Raw genomic sequence first — 27713 nt, forward strand, 5'->3', positions numbered from 1 at the left:
TCAATTGTCCGAAAGAAATTGTTTTAGGAAGGTATGTATCAGCAATTTTATTCTACTCACAAAAACTTTGAAAAGGAGAAATAATGCTGTATTATTTTGGTCTTCAATCACAACAGGGAGGATAAACTTTATCCTTTAATACTGAGTTTAATTAAAAATTCTTTTCAAATAAAGCAGTCGTCTCCTTGCCTCGAATCCTATTGGCTGCGCTACGGCGATGGCGTCTGGCTTCGTTTGCTAGATGCCGCGTTGTTCCGTCACTTCCGTTTCGCGGAAGGCCCGTGTCGCGAGCGCCGCGGACAACTTCCTTTCTGTTCCTCTCTACGACGTGCCGTCCGGTCGCCAAGATGCAGAAGGTGAGTTTCGCGTCTCGCGATCCGTCCTCGAAATTACGTCGACACGAACGGGAGTGAGTACTGATCGAACCGCCTTCCTCTTTCAGAAACAAAAGGAACCGATCCACTCCGTGCAGGTCTTCGGACGCAAGGTGAGCTGGAGCGCGGTTGAGAGGTTAGGTGTCCACGCGTGGCTTAACGCGCGGTGTGTCTAATGCGAATCCTCTTGTTGCAGAAAAGCGCGACCGCGGTCGCCTACTGCAAGCGTGGCCGTGGAAATCTCCGCGTCAACGGCCGGCCGCTGGAGCTGGTGGAACCCCGCGTGTTGCAGTACAAATTGCAGGAGCCCATCCTGCTGCTCGGCAAGGTGAGTGACACAGGGAACGCCGCCCACCTTTTGGTGACCCTTGAAGCCTGATCGTGGAGAAAACGTTGGGAGCAACGCGGTGCAAATTGTCACACGAATTTGTCGCGACTACTCGTAGCTCGGTCCGTGATGTTCTACTTATTCCGAACATGATGGTTCATGATTAGCAGTAGATTCTGAAAGCGATCTCGTCTTCGAGTTGCCATGGGCGTGAGCAAGATACAACTTTTGAAAACGGCGATGCTTCCGTTTGTGTTCCAGGAGAAGTTCTCCGGAGTCGATATCAGAGTGAGGGTAAACGGCGGTGGTCATGTTGCCCAGATCTATGCCATTCGACAGGCTATTTCCAAAGCTCTCGTTGCCTACTATCAAAAGTGTAAGCATAAATTGACGACGAGTATGCAGTTGTACAATTTATTAAATTATTAACAATAAATGTTGGTTTTTCAGATGTTGATGAAGCCAGCAAGAAGGAGGTAAAGGACATCCTTATCCAATACGATCGTACTCTCCTTGTTGCCGACCCAAGGAGGTGCGAGCCAAAGAAGTTCGGTGGTCCAGGTGCCAGAGCGCGATACCAGAAATCTTATCGTTAATATCTGCAGTTTACATCTTATTCATATTATTGAATAAAAAAAAAAACATTTAAATATATGTATCTTATCTTTCTTTGCTTATTTCCTACATTACTGATAGTAGATATATATCTGTACCTTAAACTTGAGAGGTGAAGAATGGTACCTTTAATTTTTGTCAAAATAGAGTTAATTTACTTTTCCCAACATACCAGGAGTTTGCATTGTATAATGGTAAAGGGTCTTGTGCCTCTTATTACTAATTGTAAGATATAATGTTTAGAAAAAGTTGGAAATTTTCATAGAAATAAACTTTAAACCCTGTTTTTTCTCAATTTCTAATGTAGGTACGATTCTTTACCTCTGAGGTGTATATATATATTTTTTTTTTATATATAGGATTATTGTAACTTCTAAATAACTTTTCTCTGAAATTTTCAAATCAACACAGTAATCTTTATAACAGACATAAATTCTACTTCTTCTATTTTGTATTTTTCTATTTTTAAAACTGAAGACAATTATTTCTCTTTTTTAATTGTGTTTACTTTCCATACTTAGAAAATTATAAGAGAGAGAGAGAAAGAGAGAGTTTATATATACCCAGCTCAGAGAGAGAGAGAGAGAAAGAAGAAAGATAAGTCTCAACAAAATTAACGGATAAGAATATGATTTATAGATAAGATTAACTTCGTAACAAATTTTCGATAAATGTTTATCTATATTTTATTTGCGCATATGACGTGACTTTTCGCTCATTCTACACAAGTGGTCCCGAGTAGCGTCATATTGTGCAAGCCAGCAACGTAGGATAAACTGTCAAGTGTGTTAAATTGTCACTGTGTTTTTCGATAAATTTTTCAAAGAGAAAGCACAACCTATCTAAAAATGAAGACGCGATTTAACACTTACGATCTCGTATGTTCAGTTACTGAACTACAAAGGTAAGAGAGAAAGATTAGAAGAATGTGACTTGATTTTAATAACGTGTTCAGGTTATGACCAAAATTTCCACTTCTCAAAATATGTAATTTACCTTAAAAAATACATATAATCAATTTTATTTTATTTCAATAGATACTTAAATCAATCGCAATTAGTTCTTATTGCTAAATAACCGTGGATATGAATTATATGATATCATGATATTAACAGGTTAACACAAGTTTTCCAAATTATTTTTAACCTTGTAAAAACTTTCAGGCTTATTGGCATGCGTGTCAATCAAATATACGATATAGATCACCGTACGTATCTCATACGTCTTCAGCGGAGCGAGGAAAAATGTGTTCTTTTGCTCGAATCTGGTAACAGAATCCACACGACAGGTTTTGAGTGGCCGAAGAATGTGGCTCCTTCAGGTTTCTCCATGAAGGTATGTGCTAAATAATAATTAAATTAATTAAAAAATTATTATATATAATAGCTCTGCTAATAACGATGAATATGTATATGTATCTTGTGTTCTTGCAGATGCGCAAACATCTTAAAAATAAAAGATTAGAGAGTCTTATGCAAGTTGGTACGGATCGGATAATAAAGTTACAATTTGGAAGTGGTGAAGCTGCCTACCACGTAATTTTAGAAGTGTACGATCGTGGTAATATAATCCTCACTGATTATGAAATGGTAATTTTATATGTGCTAAGGCCTCATACAGAAGGAGATAAGATTAGGTAAATGTACAAAATGTGTCTATAACGTAAAACACATGTGTCATCATATAAAGTACTGATAAAATCATATAATATTTAGAATTGCAGTGAAAGAGAAATATCCCTTAGATAAAGCTCATTCCACGACTATGCCACCTATAGATGTAATACATGAGCATATTGAGAAAGCTAAGGTGGGAGATAGTCTTAAAAAAGTGTTAAATCCACTATTAGAATTTGGCGCAGCTGTGATCGATCATGTTTTGCTTAAAGCCGGATTTAATCTTGGTTGCAAAATTGGCAAAGATTTTAATATCACTGAAGATATGCCGAAATTAATCCTAGCGCTCGAGGAGGCAAATAACATGATGGATCATGCAAAGAACAATATCTCAAAAGGCTATGTTATACAGAAAAAAGAATCGAAACTGACTCCAGATGGCAAGGAAGATTTTATATTCACTAACATTGAATTTCATCCTTTCTTGTTTGAGCAATATAATAAGCAACCATACAAGGAGTTTGATTCTTTTGACGTCGCAGTGGATGAATATTTCTCTACGATGGAAGGACAAAAGATAGATTTGAAGGCTTTGCAACAGGAAAGAGAAGCTCTGCAAAAATTAGAAAGAGTAAGAAAGGATCATAGTCAGAGACTGATTACATTGGAAAAGACACAGGAGGTAGATAAACAAAAAGCAGAATTGATCTCAAGGAATCAGGCTTTAGTGGATAACGCTATATTAGCCATACAAAGTGCCTTGGCAAATCAGATGTCTTGGCCGGACATTCAAATTTTATTGAAAGAAGCTCAAGCCAGTGGTGACCCGGTCGCTTCTGCTATAAAACAATTAAAATTAGAAACAAATCATATTGCTCTGCTATTGCACGATCCTTATGAAGACAGTGACGAGGAATCTGAGCTCAAACCTATGATGATTGATATAGATTTGGCTCATTCAGCATTCAGTAATGCCAAAAAGTACTACAGTCAAAAGAAAACAGCTGCAAAGAAGCAACAAAAAACGATAGAATCCCATGGAAAAGCTTTGAAGTCGGCGGAAAAGAAGACAAAGCAAACATTGAAAGAAGTGCAAACCATACATACCATTAATAAATTAAGAAAGACATATTGGTTTGAAAAATTTTATTGGTTTATTACGTCTGAAAATTACTTAGGTACGTTTTTCTTTTAATAATTACGTTGAATTTACATCGAAATTTTACTAACTTTGACATTATGAATATATAGTGATTGGAGGGAGAGATCAACAGCAGAACGAGTTGATAGTGAAAAGATATCTAAAGGCGGGAGATTTATATGTTCACGCAGATTTAACTGGTGCTAGTTCTGTCGTAATAAAAAATCCCAGTGGCAATCCTGTACCGCCAAAATCGTTAGCAGAGGCAGGTACAATGGCTGTTGCATACAGGTACATGGTTATGACGGTTTTTATTTTTACAACGGTAAAACTATCAAATTTACATATACATGTATTATTTCAAAGTATTATTATAAAGATGTATGTAAACATGATTAATATTATGTTCATAGCATAGCATGGGATTCGAAAGTAATAGCTAGTGCATGGTGGGTGCATCATGATCAAGTATCCAAGAGTGCGCCTACCGGAGAATATCTTACTACCGGATCCTTCATGATACGTGGAAAAAAGAATTATTTGACGCAAAGTCAATTAATTATGGGATTGGGTATCATGTTTCGCCTGGAGGACAGTTCCATAGAACGACATAAGGATGAGAGAAGAGTGAAAACAGTAGACGAGGAAAGCGAAAAAGCGGATTCAGTAGTTGAAGATGACAAGGAAATAGAGTTAGAAGGTGATTCGGACGAAGGTAAATGACGTAGAAAATGATCTAACATTTAATTAAATTATTCTTTAATTGTTAATACATTTTCAAAAACTTGTAAAAATTTTTAATGTTAGATGAAAATCTAGAAAATAGAGATACATTAAATCCAATTCAAGAAGAGGACCAGGAAAAAGATGGGGAATCAGAATCCCACACAACAGATAATGCTGAGAAAGATGCATGTGAACAAGATGAAGAAAACACGAAATATAAATTTCCTGATACACAAATTAAAATTGATCTTTCAGGCCCAAAGTAAGTTAATATAAAATTTTCGATTATAAATTAAAATCAAATGCTACATATGATATTTTACATTGAACAGGGTAAAATTACACGTTGACAATAATCAGCCCTTGATACAATCTCAAAAGGACACGAAAGAAAACGTAGTTTATTTAGGAGATGACAAGCCTGTTATAATAAATGCATCGACTATGGAGAAAAATGCAAAGGCGAAACAAAAAGTACATCGAACAGAATCAATAGAATCAACGGAAAAGATTGAAAAGAATGATAAGAATGAAAGTGATAACAAAAAAGGAGAGCAACCTGCATTAAAACGAGGACAAAAGGGAAAACTAAAGAAAATAAAAGAAAAATATAAAGATCAGGATGAGGAAGATAGACGACTTTCAATGCTCGTCTTGCAGGTTCTATTTTCTCTCTTTCAATTTTACTTAGTACTTGCTCTCTAATTTTATTCATTTAATCGAATATACATTTTTGCCAATTATTCAGTCGGCAGGCGCAGCTAAAGAAGATAAAAGAAAAAATAGGGCTAAAGATCCATCAGGTCCGAAGCAACAAGGAAAGAAAAAGACAAATCCAAAACCAAATATTCCACCGCAATCTATGTATGTGGTAGATAACGTTGACGACGAAGACGCAGGTCCAGTTCCTGAAGTTGATATGCTCGATCAATTAACAGGAAAGCCGTTTTCAGAAGACGAGTTACTGTTTGCTGTTCCTGTGGTGGCGCCTTATAATACCTTACAAAATTACAAGTAAGTGATTGCATAAAACGCTTAATATAACTTTTTATTTATAACATTTCAATATTTATTTCAGATTTAAGGTGAAATTGACACCTGGCATTGGTAAGAGAGGCAAAGCTGCCAAAACAGCTATAGCCGTATTTCTTAGAGACAAAGAAATTTCTTCACGTGAAAAAGATCTACTAAAGGCAATTAAGGATGAGACAATAGCCAGGAATATACCTGGAAAAGTGAAAATAAGCGCCCCTCAGATTCAAAAGCTAAAAAAATAAATGTTTGAAGAGTGCTAATTTTAAATTTAAATAAATGATTTTTAATTATTTGCAACACAAATTTACTTTTAAGGGAAGTGCGAATTTTTTTCAAACAGACAATATTTAATGAATATTAATTGCAAACATATTAATTATGTATTTTTCTTAACAAGAAAGTGTAAAGTCTATTATTTACTATTAATAACAATTATCACAAATATTCAATCCAAATACTCAAGTTTGGATATAGTAGATATTATGTGTATAATATGTAAATACGTAAAATCTTTTTAAGGCAGTGTAACTTTATAACCCTCCGATTAATTCATTTTGGAATTTTATTATTTGAAAACATAGGAAGACGTCTGATAAATATTACATGCCGAATATAATAAACTGAATTAATTCCCCAAACGATTTTTTATTTCTGTGATTATATTGTAACCAAGAAAAAAGAAATTAAAGACCTTATTATATTCAGTATATATAAGAATAAATAACATTCAGCAACGTGCATTCAACATTTTATTTTATTAAATAAGAGCAGTTTTTATAACTATCATAACAGTTTTATAATTCAAATTCTTTTCATTTTTGAAAACTATTCACATATATACAAAAACCTGAGATAATATTGTCATTAGCGTTATCATGATCAACATGTAATGTTATTGGTGATTATTAATGTTAAATGCGTAAGAGACCATGTACAAAAGAATATAAATGTATAAATGCAAGTTATATGATTTCATTTTCAGTAAAAATACCATATATAATTGTACTTTGTTATTTTATTCTTCGTGAAACTACATGTCAAATATATCTTCATCTGAATGAGTTTCACTTTTAGGTGTTCTTTTATTGGATTGCATCCTACTGGTTACCTTACTCCTACTAGCAGTCGCAGCAGGTCTTGATTTTGTTCCTTTTGATACAATCTAAACATATATTGAATATATATTAAATAACAAAGGAGACGGTTTAATTCGATCCAACTGCTATTTATAAATATAATACTCAAATACACAACGTTTCGACCATGATTTGTGGTCCTTATCAAGTGTAAACTAAGTCATAAATTTAAAATGTAGCTATTCTACGAAACATCTTAATTAGAAAAACTGATAATAAAACTAAAATAATTTAAATTACGGATTTACATGTTGCATATGTCATCGAAGGTAAAAAAGGGCTTCTTGCAACGGTAACATAGTCTCAAAGAACCCGGCGCGGCATCGCAATTCGTCTCGCTGTACACAGAGCACAAAGAGAACGGTCAAGACCATCCGAAAGCCAACAAACTCCAGTTTGAATAGCCACTTTTTAAATTTATGACTTAGTTTACATTTGATAAGGATCACAAATCGTGGTTGAGACGTTGTGTATCTGAGTATTATATTAATAAATAGAGTTGGATCGAATTAAACCGTCTCTTTTGTTAACTGGCGAAAAAAGATTACCTCTAATATATTAAATACTTATTTATATATTATTTACATATTGATTGAATTTTTATTTATATAAATCGCAGAAAAATACAAGTCTATTAATTAACCCTCGCAAGCCACACTAGAGTCTGGAATTTTTCCCAGCCATTTTTCGCTCCAAGTTTCGAAAAATCAACGTAATGTTTTTCTTTTTTTTTTTAATCAATCGTAAATTGTCTGAGAATTATAATAGTAATCTCAGAAGTTGTAAAACAATTATTATCAAAAAATACACATTAAAAAACAAAAATAATGGTTCCAAACGTAGTTCCAAAATTTCGTTAGGGTTCTTGACATCCCAATGTGGCTTTTGAGGATTAAATATATAAATTTTATTACCTCAGGCTCAGAAGTTTCTGAATCATTCGAAGACATGATCTTTCGTCTGGTTTTATTTGTAACCGGCTTTTTCCGTTGTGTTTTATTTGGACGTTTTGGTGACGGCTAGAATGGTAAAAATAAGTATTTTAATAACAAAAAAAAGTCTGAAAATTAAATTAAGAGTGACGCACTCCTTTTTCAGATAGATTACAAGATTACTAAAATTACCTCTATATTAGAATCATCTTCAGAATCATCTTCAGAGTCATCTTTGATTGAATCGATTGAAATCTTTTTTCGACGTGATGAAGCTGTATTCTTCGTTATCTGACTCGCTTTTTCAGTAGATTCTTTTTTCGCTTTTTTAAGAATTTGTATATCATATTCACCATCAGACTCCATATCATCTAATGCTTTCTCAATATCCTTTATATTACAACGTTTTTTGTCAATTACCACACCTATAGTACTTTTTCTTGAGTTTGCCATAGGAATGTTTGCACTTGGAACATCTAAACATTTCGTACGAGGACTCTTTCTGATTCCATTTACGGGTTTTTTAATTTTCTGTGGAGTATATTTAGAGGTAGCTTGTTGAGTTGCCACGCTAATGTTGTTCAATTTTAATTTCCCATCTGGTTTATGATTCAGTTTCTTTATGCCAGCTATTAATATTTCTTTCAATTTTTCATAAGACGGTGTTTCATTAAATTTTATACTGGCTAATAAAGTCATAAATTTATGTACAGCTTGTGGAACAGATCCATGAAAACACTTGGCCAAGAAACTGTCTATGTTATTAAAAGCCTTTTCCTTCTCTTTTTGAACGGTAACTGGTTCAAGTAACTTTCCCCATGGCAGCGAACCACATAACCACATAATTATGTTGTAACTCAAAATTTCAATATCTCCACGACGTGTTGGTACTAAAAAAAAGCAAAAAAACATATTTAAAGTATAATGATTTTTATAATTTATATTCAAAAGAAATTGATAAATTGCGTTAAGTATTAGAATTGCTAAATTTTATTGAAATTTCTAATTCTTACCTCCCATATGAGCATCTCTGCTTGTGTATTGTAAAGTACCATTATGTGCCTTCTTTGGGTCAACTTTTAATTCAGTGCTCGATGTACAACGAGAAGCTAAACCAAAGTCAACTAAATAGACTTGATCATAGGAATGCAGATCCAGTAGCAAATTTTCACCTTTGATATCAGCATGTACATAGTTCTTGTGATGAATATATTCCAATATATCTATCTAGAAATTTAATAGAATAACACATAAATTATCTTTTCTTCAAGCAGTTATTTACTACAAATATTTTTTTTACAATTGTCTTACTATTTGCAAAGCCAGTTTATATACTACGTGTTCTGGAAACTGTTTGTTATTTTCTTCAAATATTTTCCATAAATCTTTTCCGTATCGATCTATTACTAAAAATCGATATTTTGTATTTTTATATTCATGACTTCCTGAAGCAACATATCTAGGAATTCCGAGCGCAGCAAGTTTCTTTTTTTTCTGCCAGCTAACAACTAAAAAGACACTATATGTTTATCTCTGGAATATTTTGTTATGCAATTGGATAATGTTATCCGTTGTAGACTGCAATTTTAAAAGGAGTTAATTATGTAATAGAATATTAAAAATAAATTTTACTTTTAGACTTACTTTCATCTGACTTACAGTTTCTCATATAAAAATGCATTTCTACAAATAACGGGCCATTTCCATGTGGCTCCTAAAACAAATTTTAAGGAAAAGCAAAGTTAGGGTGAAAACTGGGAAAAAAGTAGCAAGAATAAGGAGATATAATGCTTACAATTTTTATAACATTAGGATAATCTTTAGGAATTTTTTCAGAATATGGCGCAGCTGCAATTAATCAATAATCAATTAATTACGTAGTACAATAACTAAAATATTTAACACTGCACGGACACTGTGGGCCTTTTAAGACACAGTCACAGACAATTTTTCATTTATGATTTCCACAGGAGTGAAAAAAAATTGCAACAGTTCCGGCCTATGTAAATATAGAAATCACTTTTTGAAACCTTAAAGATGATAGTACGTGAACTTTTATAGATTCTTTGTAACATAGAAACACTTTCAAAAACCCTTTGGACTTCGGGCCACCTTGACCAAACTCTGATTAACTTAATCGTTGATTAGTCCATTGGAAATGACCAATCGCATTTGTCAATCTGCTTAATGAGCAAATGTGAAATCAGAGCTTGGTCGATGTGGCCTTTAAAGTCCCAGGGTGACCGGGTCAGTGTTCCAAAAACACAGTGTCCGCACAGTGTTAAGGAACATGTTTTTAAGAGATATATCTTGTAAAAGAAATGCAATATAGCTGTATATAGTTATGTAAGACATAATTAGGAAGTCTTTACGTGTCTTTTGCAGGTAACTGTGCATATAAAACTTGCAGAAAAGAAACAATATTTATAATTCTTCTTTGCGTAACTACTATCTAAACGTCTATATTCTTTTCAGCTGATCTTGCAGAGTTCATCTTTTCTCCTTTTCTCCCCAATGTAAAAAGAAAAGGAGAAAAAATGAACCGTGCAAGAAGTTCAGCTGAAACAAACAGGCCTAGAGAAAAAAGGAAAAATAAACGGTGCAAGAAGTTCAGCTAAAAAGAATAGACCTGTTTTTGGGTATTTTGCCGTTCGTGTTTACAACGCGGGGGCACAATATGTCACGCAATATAACAGCAAGGGACAACGGGATTCGTTTCGCGTACCAGAGTAAACCTCCCCGAAACCGCCGACGCCGATCGACTTGCCGAGGATCCACTGACCCTTCGCTATGTCCCTGAGAATCTCTCCGGCCGGTATCGGCTCGGGCATTTGATAACCTCCTTTCTTCCTCGGTGCTTTCTTTGCTGCTTTCGCTGCCATCACGTCGTCGGATCGTCCGAGGAAATCAAAGATCAGCTCACTGGACGCGTCACGTAACAGAACCGATCGACAGATCGTGAATAACGTATGCGAGAAACGAATAAACGATTACGCGCCAATATGAATAACAATGCGAGTAAATGCGAGGCTTCCGTTACGAACATGTGACGACAGGCAACTGCCTGAGCCTGAAGTCGCCAATGAATTCAAACGCTCGCGACTCGGCGGACGGCCAACCGACGAGCGCTGAAGTAGCTACGCGCGCAATAATTACGAGATGGGAGGGGAATTTACTTCAACGCGCGCGGGAACTGTGAGGTCACAGGTCACACTACTATCTACTATCACAGTTCGCAAAACCAGAGAGAAGGATGAGAGGCGCAATGGCTGCGTTTTGTCGAACCTCTGCTTAGCTAAGCGCAAAGTAACAATTAAGTGTAATTGGTTGGATCCAAAGGTAAGAACCAATCACATTCAATTGCTACTTTCTATTGCTAACTTTCTCAATTCTCAATTCTCTGTTCTCAATTCTCAATTCTCAGTTCTCAATTCTCTATTCTCAATTCTCTATTCTCAATTCTCAATTCTCAATTCCCAATTCTCAATTTTCAATTCTCAATTCCCAATTCTCAATTCTCAATTCCCAATTCTCAATTCCCAATTCTCTATTCTCTATTCTCTATTCTCTATTCTCTATTCTCAATTGACCATGTCGTCAATTGATTTAAAATAAAAATATCTGATTGGTTGGTTCAGGAGAAAACTCCAGGCATAGGGGGCTGTGAGTGGCTGTGGTTAATCGCTGTGGTCAAACGGGACGCTCCCTTCTGCTTACCAGCGCGAGTTCTGATTGGCTTCTGCTTTCTTGCTTTCTGCTATTCTGCCAAGAATAGCAGGTGTAAATTTTCTCGAAGAGCGTGGTTCTCGAACGCAGCCCTGCTGAACGCGTTCATTATTTCTTCTACAGATTCCGCCAGCCATGGTGTAAATAGTGGTGTAACTTACACCATGAGGCGGTATGTATGTACACGAGCGAGTAGGTGCGAGTAGGTTAGTCCGAAAAACGCGACGAGTTTGCGCGCGCGCGCGCGCCCGCCGAGTTTAGGTTATCTCCGTTTCATCCTTCGGGGTTTCTCTTGTCTTTTTTTTCTTTTCCTTTAAATGGAAGAAACCGCGCCCGACTCGCCGAAATTACAATTAGGGGAAAGCAACCACGTTAACGAGCCAAACGTTGATACGACCTACAGTGATAATGACACGGAACGTCATGGGGAGCGCACGCCGCAACCGTCCGAGAGATGCATCAACAATTCCATTTTCAATACCATTTCCAAGATCGTTAATCCCACGACAAAGGTGAGCGTTTCTTTTATCTCCAAAAGGCAGGGAGTTTCTTAGCTAAGCAATTCTTGAAGGTTTTGAATAGAATTTTACTTAGGACTGCGTTGAAAAATCTGTTGCTCATGCTTGATTTCTCAATGTAATTGTATACATGAGCGAAATATGTAATTTTTAAAAGTGGACAAAAGTATACATTTTATTAATTTTCATGATTTTTCTTCATTAGTTTTCTTTAATGCAATTTCATGCTGACTCTTTTTAAATTTATTATATTGTATTATTATTATATTGTATTATAGATTTTATTTAAATGTAAATCTTAAGAAATAATATTGGTGATAAAACAATATTTTCAAGAAATGAAATAAATGTTAAATTGTATAATTAAAGTATGTATTTCTATAATCTTGATTAAGAATGATAATAAAATTAATTGATTGTATTACACTGATATAATGTATATGAATGGTGTACTTTACATTATAATATAATTTGTCCAATTTTATGATATAAAAAGAAAACGCATATTTTAAGTAATATATTTAGTAGTATTTTCTTTGCTAGGTGCCAGATATACAGGATTTTAAGATAGTAAAGCCGATAAGCAGAGGAGCGTTTGGTAAAGTATTTTTAGGGTACAAGAAAACCAATCCCGAGCAGGTATACGCAATCAAAGTAATGAAGAAGAACGAGATGATAAATAAGAATATGGCGTCGCAAGTGGTAATTGAACGCAATGCGTTAGCCCTGACTCGTAGTCCGTATTGCGTGCAACTCTTTTATTCGCTGCAGTCCATCAGCAGCGTGTATCTAGTCATGGAGTACATGGTGGGCGGCGATCTCAAGAGTCTGCTCGGCGTTTACGGTTTTATGGAGGAGTCCATGGCGGCATTTTACACGGCGGAAGTTTGCCTGGCGCTCGAGTATCTTCACTCGCACGGTATTGTGCATAGGGATCTCAAACCTGACAACATGCTACTTTCACGCGAAGGACACGTCAAGCTTACAGACTTTGGACTCAGTAGGATATCGTCCTTGCACAGGGATCTTGAAATATCGGATTTAGTGAATTCTATGACGCCTAGCATGTGCACCAGGACACCTGGCCAACTGCTCTCACTGACGTCCCATCTGTCCTTCGGTTCCGGCCAAAAGTCCACCAACGAATCGAATCTCAGTGACAGGAGCACGCCAGCTATGAACTTGCTTTCCGCGCTGCAAAGGAATTGCAATCTTAAATCGGCAGAACATATGTCACCGAATTCGGTCATATCTTCTGTCGCGTCCGGAGATTATTCTCGAATATCTGGCGTCACGCCCTTTCAATCGGCGGAGGATCTGCGCTTCGAGCCAAGTAACGAGGAACAAAGTATAGAAGAAGACGACACAATGGCAAAGTACGAGAATGGTGTGGATAGCTCTAGCAGCTACCACACATGCGAGGCATCCTCTACACAAACAAATAATCGTACCGATCAGATTATAGAGGAGGAAGAGGAGGAAGAGAAGGACGAATCTACGCTCGAGGCCGAGCACCCGGAGCATCGGTCTCTCGTACATACTAGTCCTGTGAGCACTTGCACGAATTCATTCGTGTTTCGAGGATCAAAGAAGAGGAAGCGGGGCGGCGCGAGTGCAACGACGGGCTTAACGTGTGAGATCGACGCGATAGATCTGGACGTGGATAAAACACCCAAGAGAAACAATCGTGACTTTATGTATCCATATACGAGTCCGACGATCAACGTTGTCTCCACAAAAGCAGCGGATATTATCGCTGGTTCAGCGGAAAACAATGGTAGCAGGACACCGAATCAGGACACCGAGCAAAATACCGGATCTGCGGGTAGGGTAGCCTTCAGCACGCCAGTATCCTCTGCTAGACAAAGAGATCGCAATGAGAAGCAGCAGAAATGCCAGGAAGAGGATGACACGAGAACTTTGATCAAGACGAGATTTCGCCTACCACCGTCCGCTTCGCATTCCGCTCACGATCCGCACACGGATTTAGACAACACGTCCGAGGGTCATCGTTCGCCCCAGGGTATTTCGCCTATCAAGACACCTGCGACATCGGGCAACTGTTACACACCCTATAGAACGCCCAAGTCCGTCAGAAGGGGCGGCCAGGGTGGCGCTAGATCAGACGATCGCATACTCGGTACGCCCGATTACCTCGCCCCGGAATTGTTGCTTAAACAGGGTCACGGGCCGGCCGTTGACTGGTGGGCACTAGGCGTCTGTCTGTACGAGTTCTGTACGGGCTTGCCGCCGTTCAACGACGAAACACCGCAGGCAGTGTTCGCGAATATTCTCGCACGTGATGTTCCCTGGCCCGAGGACGAGGAGGCTTTGTCGTCGGCGACGATCGATGCTATCGATGCGCTGCTCACCTTGGATCAAGCTTCTCGTCCCACAGCGAAGGAGGTGCGTACCATGGTCCTCTTCCGCGACTTCCCCTGGGACGAACCGTCGAAAGCGGTGCCCCCGTTCATCCCGCAGCCGGACGACAAATATGATACGTGCTATTTTCAGGGTACGTCGCCCCGGTATTATAATATCGTCGTCGTTTCAGAAATAATACCGTGTAATACAGGGATTAAAATTTCAAGTGCTGTAAAATATTTTGTTAGCAAAATCTAAACAGTTTTATCAATATGTAGCTGCTAGAATGCGGAAAGCATTGCCATTGCATTTAGTATGAACAAGATTATCGTCTAATAAGATTTTGAGTAATTTAAGAAGGAACTTTATAGTTTTCTATTGCAGAGAAAGGTATTTTAAAATTATATTTTTTTAATATCATTCTTACACGGTATTATTTCTTGAATCTTGAACTTTACCGTTTATAGTATTGGCGGCTAACAGAAGAATTTTTTTTCTTTCTTTTTTTTCCAGCGCGGAATACTATGCAGCAATTAAATATAAGTAATTGCGATACATAGTCTTCGGCGTATCGCATGCAGACGTGGCAGAAACAGAAGCCTATAATATCAAAATCGTTACTATATATAACTTTATTTTTTATATACTTGTGTATATGTATAGCAATATAAAATATAAAATATTTTGTTACTACTTGTAATCATCGAGTTTGCTGACTTCTACAATAGATGAATGACGATGCTTTTATTAAATGATGAGAGAACATACACACAGAGCGCGATGACATGGAACTTAACATGGAATGTCGCGTAATTAAAAAAAAAAAAGGACTGATATCAAATTTCCTCAAGAGAGAGGCGATGCGTTATCACTTTCAACAACGAAAGTGAATATTTTTAATATCGCTATGAAGCTCTTCGTTAGGGCTCGACAGTTTTTATCACATTTTTTCGGAGCGAATGCGATCGATTCCGCGTTTCTTCGGCAATCCCTCACGTCGAAGAAACAGCGATGGTGCGAAAGGGACATGGCGGTAAATACGTGCGTGTACTCTACTTTAAATTTTTATAAATCCACGGCAAAAAGTGTGTCACTCTCGTGTACACGCCTGGATATTGTCCTTTACCGCATCCTATTCCCCATGATACGATGCCAACTTGCGTCCAGCGACCATCGTTTACCATTAAAGGTCCTCCACTGTCGCCCTATAAATGCAACGTTATTACGTCAATTCTTACAATAAAACTTGGTTGTAAATATAAGTAATATATTCATATTTCGTATTTGGCACAAAATGAGATAGTCTGATTGTAACTTTCAATTTTTTTTACGAACTCAACAATCTTTTTTATTAAACCGACTTTTTTTTTACTAAATATAACTGATTATAATTTAGAATTTTAGATAATAATTTAATTAATAAATAATTGATCGCATTCATGTTCATGGGCTACGAATTATGTTTGACATTTAAATAATGTGAAAGAGCCAACGAATGTATAAATACAAACCGAGCAGGAATCCTTAGCGGCTCGGCCAGCGCACAAGAAACTGTCAACTATACCACCTGGTGCCGCTGCACCGTATTTCAGTTTACACTCGCTGTTCGACCACACTGGTATTGAAACTTCTTGCAAAATCGCTGGTTGCGGCCCACCTGGTTGAATATAATAAATTGCTATTAAATCCTTCGTACGAATATATTGCCTAAGAGACATTTTAGAGCTTGAACAGCCCGTGAATAGCCCGGTATGAATGACTATGCAAATTAACCCTTTAAACGAGAATATTTAGGAGAGTATATGAATGTTAATTACACATTAGTACAAATTTTTTTCTCATTGTAACTATTTAAGTGACTAGTGCGAGTTAAAGGCATATTAGTGTAAAAATATTCCTACTTTCTCTCAAAGAACCCCATCCAATGACGGTCGCCGTCTTGCCGGAATACAATTGCGACCCGCTAGGAAGACAGATAGGTCGTATTTGTTCAGTGAATTCCACGGGCTCGCTTAGCGTAAGAAGTGCTACATCGTTGTAGAGCGTACGGGAGTTGAAGCCTCGGTGCCTAACGACTCTCTTCACGCGTCTCTCGATGTGACGAATCTCGGTATTCGTTTTAATATTGTAGTCACCGAGGCGAACTGTCAACCTCGCAACGTCCCAAGAGTTCATACTGAAACGATACAATATTTTCTTTTATTAGATATTTCAAAATTATTCGCAATAACTTCTAATTATTCGTATAATCTAATTACAACGAATCTTCCGGTACATATCAATAGTAAAGAAATAAGAGAGTTTTAGACATTATATTATTTCAATCAATTTATTTTATTCCGCAAATGAGATGCCACGTTTGATTTGCGAAATAAAATAAATTGATAAATAAATTAGACTCACTTTGCGACGCAGTGCGCCGCCGTCAACACGTGCTTGTCGTCGATGAGCGATCCGCCGCAGAATTGTCGTCCAGCGTTGAAGAGCGCGGCGATCCACGGCCACTCGCCCGGGTCTGCGTTCTTACCTCCTACGATACGCTCTTGATCTTGATTACCGTTCTTGGCACCGCACTGCGAGGTGGTGCTGCCGATCGGAGACTTGCTGGTCGTCGACGTGGACGTCGACGAGGTGCTCCACCAGCCTGGTTTCTTCGTCGGCCACGTAGTAGCGACGCTGGGTTTCTTGGAGCTCGTGCTGGAGGTCGGTTTCGACGTGGTGGAAAACGTCGGTAGACTGGGCGATGGTGGATGAGTCGGAAGCGGCGGTATCGTGTGATCGGGCGGATGTGTGGGAATCGGTGGTGGCCAAGTAGGTGCAGCCTGAGGACGTGCTATCTCCTCGTTCTTGTTTTTCTTATTGTCCTCCACCTATAAAACAATTTATAACTTAATTTCTTTCAGTTGACAGAAAGATCCTCAGGGACGGATGAAAGGAATAAAGAATGACCGTGGTATTGCGCCCGACTGAAGGAAGGAATGCGCGAACACCGAGCAATAAAAGCGCGGGCCGTAAAAAGGCCTTTTGTGAAATCGTATTGCCGAATCGACGCGGCAGAGAATATAACTTTCTAATAGGATCTAACGGGGTTTATAATTCAGATCACGTATAATTTTTACGACTTCCCGGTAAGGAAAGTGATTACCACGAATGTAGAACGGGAGCGCGAATATTAGATTCTATGGAATTAGGTCGAGTTATTTAAGCTGGCGAATCACTAGGTTTTATGCAATTGGGTCGAATTGTAACTGACACACACGGTCGGGTGCCTTACTTGCGGTTCTTCTACGGTAGATTTGTCGCAATTGTCAGGGTCAGGCGTGACGAAGGGATTGAGCAACAGATTCGAGCAACAGATCCCGAAGCTCGGGTTTCCATCCTCGCGGATGTAGCTGCACGTGTCGTAAACGCCGAGAACCCAGCCGTCCAGGGCACCCAGGTCCGGAATCTTGAAGTACGGATAGCACTCTTTGAAGGTCGTGCAACGACCGATTTCGCCTTTCGAAGTCAAGCAGGTCTCTCGAGTCGTGGCACCGTTCCAAAGAATGCCCCGACCCTCCCTCGATCCGAGCTGATCCGGATCGATCGCGGCTGCAAATTGAACATATAATTCATTAATTTTTGTACGACGAAGCACATTTCTTTTCGGGAGTATTTCGTATAATATGTTGATTAAATACGCATTATCTTTTTTATATATCTTTATTTTTTTCAATTTTTTGATATATTCTGTCATTGCCACCCGTTTATGATCTTCTGTCACGATAGTCATACGTCAGCTCGAAAATTGATGAAATTTATTCAGGTATGTCTCTTGTTGTCTTTACCCGTTAAAGTACCTGTATGTTATCGTGTTTACCATCGCAGAATCAGGATGCATCGAGCATGTTTATCTCAGCACGTACTCCGGGAATGCTTGTTCTTTAGCATTAATGTCCGGATACATTAATATACATGATGTGTGTGTTTTTCTGATGTTAAGAACTAGAAAAAATCGCGATAAAATTAGCGGGACGTTGTCCTTTAATTTTGTCATCCGCAAAAGCTTCGAGCTTATAATAAACACTACATCAGAAATAAATTGTACATGAAAATGAATTGAAAAGTGTAGACAAATTTTTAGAATTTGTTTGCTTATCCCATTACGTTCAAATATATTATTTGTGTTATTGTGCTTTTGAAAAACTCGGCACATACGTTTGTCATATGCCTGACGGCTGATCGATCACGTGATTGAATTGTATCTAAAAGTAAAAAGATAATCGCTTTTTAAGAAGCATTTGTTTTTCTTACGCAAAGTTGCTTTTTTAATTCAAAAATTGCATCAATAGAAATTATGTATACGAAAGGGAGAAATTTGTTTTTAATGCTGCCGACTGCATAAAATTTGCACGTTGAATAATCGAAACATCATAATAGAATTCCATCGAAATACTTAGCAGCGAGTTCGCTGACCTACGCAAGGCACACAGGTGCACACGTACGACGAAGGTGAGGTTTGTGCGCGCCGGGAGAACTTCCGGCTGCCGTGTATGGGATGTGCGAATTATTATTCTGTTTCCGATATGTATTGCACCTTGCACCTGTTATATTTTACGATCATCAACGAAGAAAGCAAAAATTGATAACATTAATTGTAAGACTAAATCATTGACAAACGAAGAAAAAGTCACATAGAACGACCGTTGTCTTCTTGACTAATGAATAGTCATATCATCAATTATCTTGACTAGTATCTTATGTGTGAAATACACACATAAGAGGATAGATTCGATGCTCGGATAGAGCATAAATTTTTTTACGAATATGATATTCTAAAAATATCTTCGGATAAAAGCTGAGCTATTTTAATATTCGAAAAGAGAGAAAACCATGGAATCGAATAAATTCTTTAATTTAAATTTTAATTAAAAATATATCTTGCTATAAACCATCGAAACAAATTTTAACTAAATAAAATTAATGGGAACTATTATAGGTAGAGAGAGCGGAATAGCATTAAAGGACAATGGTATTCTATACAGATCTCTTCTTCATTGCTGAACGATGACATAACTTTTCACGTCGGTATTTAAAATTGATCTTAATTCTCGCCTTACATTGGGATCGCTTTTCTAAGAGATTGGTCCGCGGGATTCTTGACGTAATTCTCAATTAAAATTATCGAAAAATCATGAAATGTCCAAAGCAGACGCAGTGAGCGTATATGTCATGAGAAATCAGCATCCAGACGAGGATCGCATGTGAAATTATACTTGGCAATCGCTACCGACCTTCGACGACGACGGCGTTGTCCTCCGGGCGAACGTCGTCGAAGTTCAGTGATCTGGACAGGGGCCCGACAGCCGCCGCGGGTACGATCGTCGCAATCACCTGCACCACGAGCACCAGCACCAGCATCGCGAACGGCGACGGTCTGCGTGGCCGATTATTCATACTTTGAGCTGCCAGAATTGTACTGGCGCGCGAAGAGCTCAAGGTACCGCGGAAAGAAACAACGAACGGCGCGCGGGGACACGGGACTGACAGGCCCACGTGCGCGGATCATCGGCGGGGACCCTGCCGACTCCACTAGGCCGTCTAAGCTGCTGAATAGCCGCTGCTCGAGCTTATAACGGGCTCGCCCTCCTCCTCGGTACAACGCACGAGGTGTTCTCGCGCACCTTACTTCTCTTGCTCTTTTATCATCACTCCGATAGCCGCAGGGTAAAGGATAGGGCGCAGACGGCAGGGAGGATAGACGGTATATAGGGATCAGACACGGTGTGCTTCCCCACGGTGATGTGCAAAATAATCGTTTCGATTATTTATGCTCTGATGATGCGCGCAAAGTGGATTGATTCCTATCGCGAAGAGGGATTGATTTAAAGCAACCGAGCTTAGCTGCCTCTGCTTTTCAATTATACCTCTAAAATAAGAAAACCATAAACATGTAGAATTTACTTTAAATTATGAAGCATGAATTTTGTTGTATTTTATCTCGTTTATATGCTCCTTTATTTATAATATTAAACTATTTTATATTAACCAAACGTGTTTGTTATGTGGGTTGTAATATAAAATAAAAGGTAGAAAAGGCTTCTTCTTTCTACCACAATATATCTTTAGGTATATAATTTTTTATAACAATATTTATTTTGCAATATAATTCTAATTTCTACGTAATTACTCGAGGTAAAGTTCTTCGAGAAATATTCGCGAGTGAGATTCGCGGTCTGAGCATATAATCCGGGGACAATAACTTCTATCTGTGAATGGGATTTAAGTTATCTCGATTATGTAAGCTATATGATGGAACCGGATCACGCTCGATCGGTCTTTGCTCGCACGGTTCGTGTTCAACTCGAATGCCGCGCAATGGCATTTGCATAGAGAGCACGATCCTTCATCACATCTTGGCCTTGAAGATGCCAGGAGAAGGCTGCACGTAAGAGACGGCCGTGAACTTGCTTGCCGCGTGGATCCCCGCCTTCTGGTCTATCCCGACGCTAGGTACTTACGCATTTCCTTCCGCCGACGTAGAATTTAGAACCGCCTTTCCCCTCCCCCCGTATGTGATCTTTGTGATCTTTTCTTTATTCTGAAGCTACCTCAGTTCTTCAACTCTTGCCTATTGTACTCGACTCGTGTCATTCATTTGACAGCGTTATGCAAGAATATTATATATACTTTAGCATAATATATAAATTGAAAAATAATAAAAAGATATTCATTAGATTAATCTGGAGAAATACCGGGGGATGTTTCTACATTTATGAAGTATCTTTATGATTTGAAGCGAGTGAAACGCCCAACGCGTATTTTATCGCGTCTTGCACATCGATAGGCAAAAGCCTGTTTCGCTAGAAACAGTCCATTGAGACGCGGGATCTTCGATCTTTCGCGGAGGTATAAACAGTACCTTCCGCAGAGGAGAGCGAAGAGCGGAGGACCTTGAAGTGTACGTCAGGATCGCGATACCTAGGTCGACGAACCGCATCTCAAGGGGTGGAGGGAGGAAGAGAGATTTTAAGTTCGTGCGTTCTTTGACCGTGCATTCTTTGAACGGTTAATAACCACTTACTGTCGACATCTCGACGGGATAAAACCTTTTTTTGTTGTCGTTCGCGAAACAGGGCTCGGTAATCGATAAGGACAGCGGGTTAGCGTCTAACTCGCCAAACCGGACCTTGCCGAAAATACACGCGTATTATCAAGGCCTAACGATAGATGACGATCGTGGGTGGCAGGAACGTGGATCTTGAACTTCATTCTGTGTGTCTATGTGTCACACATTTGTACAACCGTCCATCAAATTTCCTAACGTTTATATTATTTACTATCGATATAAAGTTCTCTCAGAGCACGATTCTCGAGAAGCTAATAATGACGCGTCTTTTGCTACTAAAGTTCAATGTTCTTGTTCGAGTCGTTGACCCATTATTGTGGGAACGTCACGCGTATGTATATGCCGGATATTTAACACGCGTACGCAAAAATTGGGTTCAAGATTTCGTACCGATTCCAATGGTAATATTACTGGACCTTGTTGGCAAAATCCTTCCTCCGAAACGTGCAAACCGGTTGGGCCGGAGTTACTCGTAATTAACTGAGAAATATCGAAGTCGTTTGTTGAGGGTTCTAACGACGTGTCATTCGAAAGGAAGGGTCTGTGAAAAGAAAAAGAGAGATATCTGTACACCATACGTATCGAATGTATTGATTGATAGATAAATAAAATTAAGCAAAAAGAAGCATGAAGCTATAAATGTAGTTTAAGTTTTGATAGAAATGATAGAATTCATTAATTCTTACTTATTTAGAAATGTCTTAAAAGGGAGTACATCTAATAATGTTTTAGTGTGTACCTAATGATGCATTTTAGTATGAAAACACAAAGTGCTTCGTGAAACAGGTCAAGGATGATAATATTACAGACGGAAATTTCATTTCCTTCTATATGTTCTGTTACTATACTCCTTATGACGCGATATAACGGAGTAGACAATAAAACGGCTTCACTTTCATAGCGTCATAAAAGTTGCACGTACGATTGCTTACGTCGTTGAATCCTGCTACTTAGAAATTATAAAAAATTGGTTCCTGTTAATTAACAACGGTATAATTGAACTGTATAAATTATATATACATCTTCATTAGAAAAATTGTACATATATAATATATGTAAAACGCAATAGCAATTTTTCTAGGTTGAACCGGTACTACGCAAAAAGTTTGATACCAGTTTAAAGTATTAACGGTATATCAATCCTATAATATATCAATTAAATTTTATTATCCTCAAAGGAGCTTTAAATCTTTTTATAGCGTTTATTCATATTGATTTGTAGTTTTTATGCGTGCTTATTTGTTGACATTTTGCGTTGATGTAGCAGGCAAAACCTGTTAATTTAAAAAGCAGATCTAACTATGTCAGTGTATATGTGCCTATGTATCAAGGTATTGATGAATATCATTCGCCGATGAGCAAATTTTATTGATCGTTTCCTGGGAAATAAATATCTCGCGGTATAATATATCTCGAGACGCGGAATTTGCGAGGAAATAATTCCTTGAAATAAGAAATTTAAATTTTGTCCTGTTTTTGAAGAGTCTTCTCTGTAAAAGAAGTCTCGAATAGAAACACTCTTCAAAAACTATGCCAGAAATTCTTTGCCGCGCATATTCATTGATCGGTTCCGCAAAATATACACTACACGTAACCAATCGATGTATTCAGACACCCATATAACACGGATTCGTATAACACATTTTAACATTTGTTTGTTTTAAAGTGAAATGAAAGAGATATTTTTAATGTTACATCTATAATATTCCTTTTACATTTTTTTCATAATAAACCTTTACATCTCTTATAAATATGTTTCCATATGCATATGCAATATATATACATATAATCTATTATAATATGGAAGCGATTATAATATGGAACCCTCGTGTTGTACGGGGGTCTACTGTATCTCTATCGCGCGGGCAAGACAGAGAGAACAACACAAATACTACGCCTAAGAACTATAATTCACGTCAGGGCCAATGACCTTACAAGGTCTTGGATTCTCGCACGATTGCCATGATGCTTGCATACACACCAGCTGACTTCTAGCCGACGATGATAACCGCCTGACTAAATCGCGCTGTAACCACTTACACTCTCCATCTCCCTGTTCCTCCTTGTGTCCGAGGAAATACGCAAGCTACATCCCGTAATCAAGGCGCCAATTAATTCTCCTCTGTAATTTTTATTTGTAAAACTGATCAGGCTCCCATGTCTCAGAGAAATATAAGAAGATTCTTGCTTTAACGAGTACTTTGAAGCTTCTTTCTTTTGAGAAATAAGCTGTCAGAGTTTTCACAAAAGATAAGTAGATAAATTGAAAAAAAGTTTGACCAGAATTCTTTTGGAAAATTATGAATTTTTAATATATGCCTATCAATTATTTTTACATCTATTTTGACAGGATTCAAATAAAAAAATGTTTTTTCGCAAAGCTTATAAAAATTGTAGACTTAAATTTTTTATATTTTGTATTGTGGAAAATTTATCTATTAAATTCATTATTATTAAGATTAAGAAACCGTTTAATTTTTGGCGAATTGTAGTTATAAGTTGGAATTAATCAGCTTCTTATCTCATCGATGATCATCGTAATTGTGTCGGGTTCATGATTGATCGGGATTAAATGTAATCCCCCTGTCATCGAAGTCGAATACACATCATTCAGATCACGTTCCGTTAGTCGATTTGGCGCGGGATAACGTCGCACGCTTGTTCCGTACTAATCGTACTGGATGTGTCATGTCAGACTTTTTCGGATAAGCGATTCCATCGAAGTGTCTGCTGAGGAGACGGCTCGTTAAGGTACGTCAGCCGTGAAATACGCGCGGACCCTTCTGAAAGCAGCCTGACGCTCTCTCCACAGCGCCGCTGATTTTATGGTGCGCTCCCTTCGTTCTTTCTCTAAGACATGGAATCTTCTTTATTTCTCCTTATGGGTTTCCACGCTCGGAATTCCCTTTTTTTTCCTTTTGAATTCCTCTCCAACAGGTTTCCTTCGGGGCGCTGCTTCGTGATCTCCTCAGCGCTGCGTGAAACGAAATAAAGCGAGAGCCGCCGGACTTTTATAGCAGGAATGACGAGAACAATGATAGACTCGACTATCATTTTCCGTGATTATATTACAATTCCATTTTTCCAATCTGTTAAAAGTATTCGTTCGTTTGTATACGATTTTAGTAATGCAATCTTTTGTTGACGGGTGAACAAAGTTGTTTAAGACGTTTAAGCTCGCACGAATATCTTTTGCGGTGTTTTATGCTAATATGATCGCGATTTTTTTTTATCTCGCATATGTATCGCGGAACTCCGTGAAATGAAATGAGACATTGAATCATATTTATGCTAATGAGGACTCCGGAGAAACGACTTGCTATCGCCTATCATATGTCATCGAACCGTGAATACAGAGATGAATGATCAGAATGATATCGCGATACGAAAAATATAGGGTAAAAATATGCGAAATACGAAATTGTATAATATTAGTACCTCTAAACGCGAGAACAAATAATCTGTCATTTCAATTATTTTTCTTCTGGATAACTTCGCATCTCCTTGTTTCACCTCTTCTAAGCTAGCAGGACCAAATCGGCAGAATCAAACCGGACCTATCAGAATATTTAGTACCCATTTTGTACTAATTTGTACCACTAATAACAATTTTGTATCCCGTGCCATTTCGGAGAAAATCGTGGCGGTGCTACCTTAGCATTAAGCTAGAAAGACCACAAAAAAAAAAAGAAAAAAAAGAAAATTAAATACAGAAATTTGAAGGACTAAATTTGTACTAATTTGTACCATACAAATAAACTTAATATACATATATTTATCCCTTCTGCTCAAAAAATAACTCACCGGCCGATGCGCAACAGCGGAGTTGTAATTCTGCGTTGATCTGTAACAAAAGAAATATTTTTATATTAAATCTACGTCCAAGATAATCGACAGTAAATAATTATCGAAGTAAATAATTATTGCCCGTTTTTAAAACATTATTTTAACAAATATCTGATTTTAAAATGTAAAAAACAATCGCGGCCGCCGGCGCCGGCGCCGCAATAAGCGGCTGGATATTTCCGTGTTAACTAGTTCGCATAATTCATCCGCGAAAAATTGTGCAAATAATATTGCGACCGTGCGAATAAGAGAGAGACGCGAGGTTCGCGACGTTATATCTCGCATACGCCGGAGATCAGACTCGACCCGAAATTGCACCGTAATTAAAAACCACGAAAGTGGCGGAGTCCACCACAGAACTGACAGGACGGCAAAATATAATATATAAGAAAATTAACAACTACTCACCCCACGGTCGCTCCGCCGTCGCCCGATGCCTCCCAGGCCCCGTTCTCCTCTCCTCGATCGTCCTCCGTTACTCCGTTGGTCCATTGTCGCACTCACTCACAACGCGACGACGTTCACGAGCGAAAATCGACGATATCGTCGATATCGTCTCCTCTTATGATCGCGCGACACTAAAGGCACACGGCACTCCCGGTATTAATCTCGCGACGCGGTACTAAGAAACTTAGTTACACGGCGACAGAAGAATTACGTCGCGGTCGAAGAAACTACGAACAAAACTATACGATCCGCTTGACGCCCATGACGCCATGACGCCGCACCGTGACATCCCGCGATTCCCGCGCGCAGGTAGACACGACAAGTGAAGCGAAGGTGGCGGAGAGAATTTCGTAAATCGCGCACGGCCAACTTCACTCGCCCGGAGCAACTGTCTCGAAAACGCGATTACGCGATTACGCGACTTTGATTAACTACGGATTATCCTCGAAGCACATGAATTAAATGAACTTTCGATATATGTATCACAGTTTTTCGCAAGCTAAACAATCGGACCCGGCGACTCGTGTATTTACTCCGCGATATGGGAACGGGAACTGGAGCGAGGGGGCGCGGGGCGCGGGAGTAACGACACGTCTGACGTCAGAACAGGTCACGGGCGTCGCGGTAAACATGAGTAGTGGGGATAGAGTGGGGGTAAGGTGAATACACACGGTGCGCGGTCGCCGCCTCGCCGCGGTCGGTTAGTTCGGTATGCCGGGTATGCGTATCGCATAAAGCCTACCCCTCTCTATCCCCACTGCTCATGTTACCAAGGCGCCCGCGGCCCGTTCTGATTTCTGATGTCGTTGCTCGCGGATCGCACATCGCAGAGTAATATAAGTACGAATCGCCAGGTCCGATTATTCAGATTACAGAAAAATGTGATACATCGAATGTTCATTTAAGGCCGGTTCTAATACAGTCAGTCGTATGTCGCGCCTATGTCGGATGGCCCAATGAGAGAATTTCTTTTTCGATAACGAATTTTTCTCATTGGACCATCGGTTATGCTAAGACTCCATAGATGCGGAAACGCCGTGCGGTATAGTGCGTTGACCAATCAGAAGGCTGCCGCAAGTCGCCTGCGGCAAAATCAAAATTTGTGATTGGTCAACGCACTCTGCCGCATGGCGTTTCCGCGTCTATGGAGTCTTAGCATTACGTTCCGACATCCGAGGTATAAATCGCATTCGATTATACATTCATTCGGATACGCGGTCTCACTTTTCTCAACCGTCAACTTGACTCGCGTCTTGCGTTGTGTCGCGCAGCTTCAGAATAGAATTTCCGTCGTTTTCGGAACGGATAAAGAACCCGAAATCAAGGCAATCACACACAAAATGCATAGCTTAGCATAAGACCAATGAGCATCCAGCATAAAGTCGCCATATTGATTTACATAAGATGTTCATTGGTCCGTCCAGCGCGACGCGCCCTAATATCATATATGTCGAATGTTTATTTAATACATGTGCTTCGCGGAATTAGATACGAATGCCGAGGTATATATCGCATTCGATAATAGTGACTTTCTATTACGTTCTTTTGGACGGTTGATTTCGCTTTTCCCAACCGCGCGTCAACTTGCGTCACGTCTCGTCGACACGGCCGACAGCGCCCAGGTAGCATTAATGTCTAAGGGCCAATTTCACCAACCACAGTTAGCTTAAGGCTCAGTCACAATGAGAAAAATAAGGAATAAGATAAAGGAATAAGGAATAAAGGAATGTCGCATCTCACTTTAGTACACGTACATTAAAGTGAGATGCAACATGCCTTATTCCTTATTCCTTTATCTTAT

At 38.7% G+C, this 27713-nt stretch overlaps 5 protein-coding genes and 1 long non-coding RNA gene across 12 annotated transcripts in view; 4 read left to right on the forward strand and 2 right to left on the reverse strand.

Annotated features, from left to right (window-relative positions):
* The first annotated feature begins 242 nt into the window (after nt 1-242).
* Rps16 (ribosomal protein S16) lies at nt 243-1356 on the forward strand. The gene is made up of 5 exons (XM_071785277.1): nt 243-356; nt 443-487; nt 571-702; nt 964-1078; nt 1153-1356. Exons 1-5 carry the CDS (start codon nt 348-350, stop codon nt 1296-1298), a joined length of 447 nt encoding a protein of 148 aa, XP_071641378.1. The 5' UTR covers nt 243-347; the 3' UTR covers nt 1299-1356.
* Nucleotides 1357-2006: 650 nt separating this feature from the next.
* Clbn (Nuclear export mediator factor NEMF homolog Clbn) lies at nt 2007-6908 on the forward strand. Its single transcript, XM_071785491.1, has 10 exons — nt 2007-2221; nt 2481-2652; nt 2751-2953; nt 3033-4111; nt 4185-4365; nt 4488-4789; nt 4882-5062; nt 5133-5460; nt 5549-5814; nt 5879-6908. The coding sequence occupies exons 1-10, from the start codon at nt 2166-2168 to the stop codon at nt 6075-6077; spliced, it is 2967 nt and encodes a 988-aa protein (XP_071641592.1). The 5' UTR covers nt 2007-2165; the 3' UTR covers nt 6078-6908.
* LOC139817420 (serine/threonine-protein kinase VRK1) lies at nt 6833-11153 on the reverse strand. 2 transcript variants are annotated; one of them, XM_071785493.1, is made up of 8 exons: nt 10629-11153; nt 9699-9751; nt 9563-9617; nt 9215-9411; nt 8917-9130; nt 8096-8793; nt 7886-7990; nt 6833-6997 (listed from the first exon to the last, which is right to left on the reverse strand). In XM_071785493.1, exons 1-8 carry the CDS (start codon nt 10783-10785, stop codon nt 6866-6868), a joined length of 1611 nt encoding a protein of 536 aa, XP_071641594.1. In that variant the 5' UTR covers nt 10786-11153; the 3' UTR covers nt 6833-6865. The 2 variants fall into 2 exon arrangements, with proteins under 2 accessions (XP_071641594.1, XP_071641593.1); XM_071785492.1 differs by having other exon boundaries at nt 9548-9617.
* A 507-nt stretch (nt 11154-11660) lies between these two features.
* Gwl (serine/threonine-protein kinase greatwall) overlaps nt 11661-27713 on the forward strand; it is a 182254-nt gene continuing 166201 nt past the window's right edge. For 2 of the 5 annotated variants that reach the window (XR_011733424.1, XM_071787096.1), the window contains exons 1-2: nt 11663-12141; nt 12691-14662. Coding sequence is in view for 4 of the 5 variants with exons in the window: in XM_071787096.1 (XP_071643197.1) it covers nt 11947-12141; nt 12691-14662 (2167 nt within the window). In the remaining variant the exon portion in view is untranslated. Of the gene's footprint in view, nt 12142-12690; nt 14663-15024; nt 15213-27713 lie in introns of those variants that run through there. The other 3 variants (XM_071787097.1, XM_071787100.1, XM_071787099.1) reach the window with 3 other exon arrangements.
* On the reverse strand, nt 15556-26503 carry LOC139818409 (serine proteinase stubble). 2 transcript variants are annotated; one of them, XM_071787102.1, is made up of 7 exons: nt 25874-26503; nt 25424-25463; nt 17786-18102; nt 16915-17381; nt 16413-16687; nt 16023-16168; nt 15556-15716 (listed from the first exon to the last, which is right to left on the reverse strand). In XM_071787102.1, the coding sequence occupies exons 1-7, from the start codon at nt 25955-25957 to the stop codon at nt 15564-15566; spliced, it is 1482 nt and encodes a 493-aa protein (XP_071643203.1). In that variant the 5' UTR covers nt 25958-26503; the 3' UTR covers nt 15556-15563. The 2 variants fall into 2 exon arrangements, with proteins under 2 accessions (XP_071643203.1, XP_071643202.1); XM_071787101.1 differs by lacking the exons at nt 25424-25463; nt 25874-26503 and adding an exon at nt 19785-20489.
* LOC139818412 (uncharacterized) lies at nt 17184-18609 on the forward strand. The gene is made up of 2 exons (XR_011733426.1): nt 17184-17322; nt 17415-18609. It is a non-coding gene; the product is annotated as an uncharacterized lncRNA (long non-coding RNA).

The sequence above is a fragment of the Temnothorax longispinosus genome, chromosome 8 (assembly GCF_030848805.1).
Source record: "Temnothorax longispinosus isolate EJ_2023e chromosome 8, Tlon_JGU_v1, whole genome shotgun sequence".
Taxonomy (NCBI): Eukaryota; Metazoa; Arthropoda; class Insecta; order Hymenoptera; family Formicidae; genus Temnothorax; species Temnothorax longispinosus.